A 7500-nucleotide genomic window follows, 5' to 3' on the forward strand; every position below is an offset into this window, starting at 1 on the left:
TGTTGATAATATACATAGAAAGGTAATGGGAACATTAATATATCTTAATCATATAAAAAATCAAATCCCTACAGAAACAAGAATCATGGTTGTTCAAACTCTAGCACTAAGCATCATTAATTATTGTTTAAATATTTGGGGCTCTACTAACAAAACCCTAATGCAGAAAGCACAAAGACTACAAAACTTTGCTGCAAGAGTTGCATTAGGTAATGTTAGAAAGTTCGATCACATCACCCCACACATTATTCAACTTAAATGGTTAAAAATTCAAGCCAAATGCAGTTATGACACATGTGTTTTTATTCATAAAATCATCCATGGGAATTATCCACAATGGATCCTGCCTTTACAAACTGTGGGAAACACATCAGATGTTCGAACTCGACAAGTAAATTCTCTATATGTCAGGAGATCACACACAGAAATAGGGACACGACAAATACGTGGACCCATGGCCTGGAACCTACTACCCCATAATGTTAAAGACATCACTAACCTAAATAAATTCAAAACAAAATTAAAAGAACATTTCCTAAATTGCCAGTTGTGACATCATATTAAACAGATGTATTGTATATATGTATTAAGAATAACCATTGTAATTTATAGAATAAAGTTTTTGAATTTGAATTTGAATATATATATATGTATATCACATATATATATACATATATACATATATATGTGTGTGTATGTGTGTCTATATGTGTGTGTGATTGTATGTCTGTGTGTATACATATTTATATATATTACATATATTTGATATATGTATATATATTCTATATATATATAATATATATATACACATATATACATATATATATGTATATATATATATATATATATATATATATATATATATATATATATATATATATATATACACACTTCGGTCGGAAATAAAGTGTCCTTCCGTGCGAATTATTTTGGTCTAGGCAACCGCCGGCACACAAGTAGCAAGACGATTACGGACATTGCAGAACTTGCAATGCAGACGACGGAATTCCAAACAACCCGGACTGTTTCAAAATAAGCATCAATTGCAATGGCATGATGCACCTAGTTTACATAGAACTATCGAACTTCTTTTTCATTATCTAGCTACGGGATGGTAATAACTGTGCCGTTAAATCGCATGAGAAAATATTAGTGTACTGGTTGTTTGTAAATAGGCCAGGACCACACGGCCATTTGCTGCGTTGTGGCACTCAATCACTGTCTGGTCTTTGTTGTTCACGGGAAAATGATGTGATCAGACATTGTAACAGAAATTATTTCCTCTTAGATTTTCCTATCCATTTTCATGATCGAGATGACGGACACTCAATATTGCCAGAGGAAAATGCTTCTTCTTTTATGGAGGCAGTTAATGAGAGAATATTTGATGTGAATGCCTCAACATCACCTGTTTGCTATATGCATCTCGGAACAGTGAAAAATCATGCTGAAAACCTTGAACAAAAAAGGAGAAATAGCAGTTTTTCTTTTTTATCATCTATTGGACCCCTTTTAAAAACCAATAAGTGATGGCGATCCCAAGTAGATACTAAGTGATAAGGTTACCCCTGCATACCATCTACTGTCAACCTATGGTGAGGTTCTGACATAAACTGCTCAAGGGTCATTGTGGTTGTGTACATATGTTATACGTGCATTTAATCCTATGCAATATCAACTCTGCCAGTTTACTTCCACGGTCAATCCCCTTAGTGTTTAATTAATGGTATCACATCAGTTGAATACCATTCTCTTTTGTGGCATCTTACCAGTCGATATAACTAGTTGTAATATTCTGCACACTGATTCTAGACAATAAAAGAAAAGAAAGAAAGAAAGAAAAAGAAAATCAAGCTTTTGGAACCTTGATGTCAACGATTGTAGTCGCATGAAACGTGGCACTGGAATCCAATGAGAGAGAATATAAACGTAAGGAACAGCAATATGTGATAAGATGTGCGTCCACTCGCCTATGTGCGCTCATCATAGATGCACCGAATAGTCACCTTTAAAACTGGCATTCAAAAGGTGGAATTATTTTGGAATTTCCTGAAAAAGAGTTATTTCAATTTAATTTTCTCCTGTCTTCCCTTCTCACTTTTTCTCCTAGCTGAAATTATAAATTAGTTATAAATAATTATTAAGTATGGAAGTCTTCTTAAGTCTGATCGATGATTTAGAATAGACTTGAAGGAAAAAAGCTGGATATAGGCCACCATCACCGACTATGGATGCATTTGTACTAGTCAGTGATTTATATAGCAATATTGTCTACTTTGTTCAAAATAATCAGCATCCTAAATTTCATTAACTTAAACGGCAAAGTCAATATTGGACCGATAAAACTGGAAAAGGTGCATCCTTAGAAGTAATTGTGAAAAGTATGAACATCAGCTTCTTGTTAACAAAAAGAACACATTATCTGACCCCTTTACTCTTTTCTCAAACCACATCAGTTGAGATCAATTTTTTTTTCTTTTTTACAAGAGTCTGTATTGGACCATCAAACATATTTATCGCGTGGAAGCATGTCACGTTGCCAAAAGCATGACTAGCAGCGTCAGTGCATGACGGCAGGCACTTCCTTGCCGTCGAGCGCGCATATATATAAGGTAGCAATCACATCGACGTGCATCTCACATCTCTTGTTGCATACGCCAAGGTAAGTCGTATCACGATACAAGCAAACCATGAGCGTGCCTGGTGGCTTGTTGAGAATGGGTCGATGTATTTGTTTCTCGAATAGTCTTACTGATATTTCTTTGAAAAAATAAATAGTTGTCACAAGGCACTTGATGACAGCCTCTGATCTGTGTTGGCAACAATACTCATCCTTGGTAAAGAAGCTACAGTGACATGTATAATCCACAGACCTTGCCATTCACCATGAAGATGTTGATGATCGTCGTTGTGGCGGCAGTCGCTGTAGTCGTGAGCGGCCGCCGACCCCCACCCCCACGCAACGAAATGTTCAATCCTTTGCATGAAGGTGTGCCATTCATTAGTTAACATGGCGTTGCTGTTCCTACTACAAATACTTTCCAGTGAATGAATAACTAGTATCATATGTTTTTTTTTTCTTTTTATCTACATGTACTGTATATCTCCGTTTAAACTGACCTATTTCACATTCTTATTCCAGCAATAAAGTCCTGCAAGGATATTCTGATGCCACCCCATGAAGAAATGAATACCATGAAACAAACAATGAGGGACTGCTTCGAAATTCATGAGCTGAGCGATATGGGTAAGTTATTTTCTTTCTGTTTTCAAACGGCAAATCGGAGAATATGTTGCTAGGCATCAATTGTATGTACTACTTCACCATATTTCCCTGCTGATTGGTTATTGGTCGATTCTCTGCGGCCTTTTCCAGCCTCCCACAGTGCCTTAAGTCCGGTCGAGCTTTCCGAAGCTAGTGGAGAAAATTCTGGCGAGAAGGCAGACCATGAGCACGCACGCCACGCGCTGTGCTTCTTCAAGAAGGTTGAAGATATCCACCCCGAAATCCGAGAAAGTGTTACGACATGCGCCTTGCAAAATTATACATTCGTGGTACGACTTTCCTTAATAGACGAGTAAATTGTGAAATGTTTTCTTGCTGTTTTAAGACAAATTGATGAAATTCAAATTACCTTCCACATGCTGTGTATTCTTTTTTTTTAAAATCTTTTCAGGATGGCAATTTCGACGAAACTAAGGTCCTGGAATTTCTGCAGACAATGGTTGATCAAGCTGAAGAATCCCCAGCAAAAGTGTATTTATCCAATTTACTCTCCGACTCTTCCACGATACCTAACCTTCCCGATAAACCTGACGTGAGTATTATAAATATATTTCTTCAACTGACACATGGTCATTTGGGGTTTATTCAATTAGTTGACTCATGGTTGATTAATTCCCATATATTTATGATTTTTTTTTCTCATCCGTGCTTTTTCTTCGCTTTAGATGGTCCTGTTTGGAAAGTTCAAGAAGTTCCTTATGCAGTCCTGTGTGATGAACGTTGCCGAAGAAATGATGACAGCTGACTGTGAGTGAAGCAGTGGCTTCTTGAAATGGGACCCTTGGAATTTTATTCTAAACATCTCTTAGAATGACACTCTGATGAAGAAACATACCATTTGGACCTATAAACAGATTAACTTCTTATATCCCTCGAAATTAAAAATCTATGCAGCACATTCCATATCATTAAAACCTTCATAACAGCAAAGTATTTCTTACTTCTGTTTAAACAATTGTCGGTTTTGACCAGTTTGGTAAAAACTTATGGATTAGTAATGCTTTCTAAGAATTGGGAAAGATAGACTAACAGAGAATGCTAGAGCCTCGAAGCAGAAGTAAAGAAGTATTTGCTTGAGTCTTGTCTTCTGGATATGCATTCAGTTTCTATGATGCGGTTGCCTAGCAGTGATTGCGTGACGAAATAAGATGGCAAAGTATACACCCTGCGAGCTTATCCCAGCAATAAGCAGAAAGATACTGAAAAAGGAAAAAACGTAGAAGCCAATTTTTAATTCATATATATATATATATATATATATATATATATATATATATATATATATAGATATATATATGTATATGTATATTTATGTACATACAGGTACATACATACATATATAAATATATATATATATATATATATATATATGTACATATATATATATATATATATATATATATATATATGTATATGTATATAAATGTACATACAGGTACATACATATACATACACACACACACACACACACACACACACACACACACACACACACACACACATATATATATATATATATATATATATATATATATATACATATATATACATACATTTTCATATTTGTAGGCATAGGCACACACACACACATATACAGTATATATATATATATATATATATATATATATATATATATATATATATATATATATATATATACATGCATACATATACACACATTTTTGTATATATGTGTATATATATACATATGTGTACATACAAACACACATATATGTATATATATATATATATATATATATATATATATTATATATATATATATATATATATATATATGTGTGTGTGTGTGTGTGTGTGTGTGTGTGTGTTTATATGTCACATATACATATAAATCTATATATCTATATACATCTGTATCTAAATATGCTTGCATATATATATATATATATATATATATATATATTATATATATATATATACATATATATATATATATATATATATATATATATATATATATATATATATATATATAATATGTGTGTGTGTGTGTGTGTGTGTGTGTGTGTGTGTGTGTGTGTTTGTATTGCACGTTTATATATATATATGTATATATATATATATATATGTATATATATATATATATATACTTATTTTAGATACATATATAGATATATATGTGTGTGCGTATTTGTCTGTATATGTGTGTGTGTGTGATTGTGTGTCTGTGTATACATATTTATATATATTACATATATTCGATATATGTATATATATTCTATATATATTCTATATTCTATATATATGTCATATATATATATATATATATATATATATATATATATATATATATATATATATACATATAATATATGATATAGACACATATATACAGTAACACATATATAGACACATATATACACATATATATATACATATATACACACATATATACACATATATATACATATATATATACTTCGGTCGGAAATCAAGTGTCCTTCCGTGCGAATTATTTTGGTCTAGGCAATCGCCGGCACAGAAGTAGCAAGACGATTACGGACGTTGCAGAACTTGCAATGCAGGCGACGGAATCCCAAACAAACCGGACTGTTTCAAAATAGGCATCAATTGCAATGGCATGATGCACCTAGTTTACATAGAACTATCGAATTTCTATTTCATTTACTTCCCAAGGGATGGTAATAACTGTGCCGTTAAATCTCATGAGAAAATATGAGTGTACTGGTTGTTTGTAAATAGGCCAGGACCACACGGCCATTTGCTGCGTTGTGGCACTCAATCACTGTCTGGTCTTTGTTGTTCAAGGGAAAATGATGTGATCAGACATTGTAACACAAATGCATGATTTCCTCTTAGAGTTTCCTATCCATTTTCATGATCGAGATGACGGACACTCAATATTGCCAGAGGAAAATGCTTCCTCTTTTATGGAGGCAGTTAATGAGAGGATATTTGATGTGAATGCCTCAACATCACCTGTTTGCTATATGCATCTCGGAACAGTGAAAAATCATGCTGAAAACCTTGAACAAAAAAGGAGAAATAGCAGTTTTTCTTTTTTATCATCTATTGGACCCCTTTTAAAAACCAATAAGTGATGGCGATCCCAAGTAGATACTAAGTGATAAGGTTACCCCTGCATACCATCTACTGTCAACCTATGGTGAGGTTCTGACATAAACTGCTCAAGGGTCATTGTGGTTGTGTACATATGTTATACATGCATTTAATCCTATGCACTATTGACTCCAGTTTACTTGCATGATCAATCTGCTTAAAGTTTAATTAATGGTATCACATTGGTTGAATGCCATTCTCTTTTGTGGTATCTTACCAGTCGATATAACTAGTTGTAATATTCTGCACACTGATTCTAGACAATAAAAAAAGAAAGAAAGAAAGAAAAAAAAAATCAAACTTTTGGAACCTTGATGTCAATGATTGTAGTCGCATGAAGCGTGGCACTGGAATCCGATGAGAGAGAATATAAACGTAAGGAACAGCAATATGTGATAAGATGTGCGTCCACTCTCCAAAGTGCGCTCATCATAGATGCACCGAATAGTCACCTTTAAAACTGGCATTCAAAAGGTGGAATTATTCGGGAATTTCCTGAAAAAAGAGTTATTTCAATTTAATTTTCTCATCTCTTCCCTTCTCACTTTTTCTCCTAGCTGAAATTATCAATTAGTTATAAATAATTATTAAGTATGGAAGTCTTCTTAAGTCTGATCGATGATTTAGAATAGACTTGAAGGTAAAAAGCTGGAGATAGGCCACCATCACCGACTATGGATGCATTTGTACTAGTCAGTGATTTATATAGCAATATTGTCTACTTTGTTGAAAATAATCAGCATCCTAAATTTCATTAACTTAAACGGCAAAGTCAATATTGGACCGATAAAACTGGAAAAGGTGCATCCTCAGAAGTAATTGTGAAAAGTATGAACATCAGCTTCTTGTTAACAAAAAACGACACATTATCTGACCCCTTTACTCTTTTCTCAAACCACATCAGTTGAGATCATTTTTTTTTTTACAAGAGTCTGTATTGGACCATCAAACATATCTATCGCGTGGAAGCATGTCACGTTGTCATGCACTGACTAGCGGCGTCAGTGCATGACGGCAGGCACTTCCTTGCCGTCGAGCGCGCATATATATAAGCTAGCAATCACATCGACGTGCATCTCACATCTCTTGTTGCATACGCCAAGGTAAGTCGT

General features: G+C 33.8%; 2 protein-coding genes across 2 annotated transcripts in view; both read left to right on the forward strand.

The window, feature by feature from the left end:
* Positions 1-2570: 2570 nt before the first annotated feature.
* On the forward strand, positions 2571-4170 carry LOC147471920 (uncharacterized). Its single transcript, XM_086535535.1, has 6 exons — positions 2571-2662; positions 2872-2989; positions 3143-3247; positions 3377-3555; positions 3678-3818; positions 3952-4170. The coding sequence occupies exons 2-6, from the start codon at positions 2887-2889 to the stop codon at positions 4039-4041; spliced, it is 618 nt and encodes a 205-aa protein (XP_086391661.1). The 5' UTR covers positions 2571-2662; positions 2872-2886; the 3' UTR covers positions 4042-4170.
* Positions 4171-7474: 3304 nt separating this feature from the next.
* LOC122262269 (uncharacterized) overlaps positions 7475-7500 on the forward strand; it is a 1567-nt gene continuing 1541 nt past the window's right edge. The window contains exon 1 of the mRNA XM_043030253.2: positions 7475-7491. The gene's annotated coding sequence lies outside the window, so the exon portion shown is untranslated. The remainder of the gene's footprint in view (positions 7492-7500) is intronic.

The sequence above is a fragment of the Penaeus japonicus genome, unplaced genomic scaffold, assembly GCF_977035675.1.
Source record: "Penaeus japonicus unplaced genomic scaffold, GWHDUDI00000001_assembly GWHDUDI00000004, whole genome shotgun sequence".
Lineage (NCBI taxonomy): Eukaryota > Metazoa > Arthropoda > Malacostraca > Decapoda > Penaeidae > Penaeus > Penaeus japonicus.

Bases quoted from the DNA above. Each gene is read 5' to 3' on its own strand.
- LOC147471920 (XM_086535535.1), top strand. From the start codon at position 2,887: ATGAAGATGTTGATGATCGTCGTTGTGGCGGCAGTCGCTGTAGTCGTG. The intron at 3,248-3,376 runs GTAAGTTATTTT...GGCCTTTTCCAG, and splicing joins TCATGAGCTGAGCGATATGG to CCTCCCACAGTGCCTTAAGT. The intron at 3,556-3,677 runs GTACGACTTTCC...AAATCTTTTCAG, and splicing joins TGCAAAATTATACATTCGTG to GATGGCAATTTCGACGAAAC.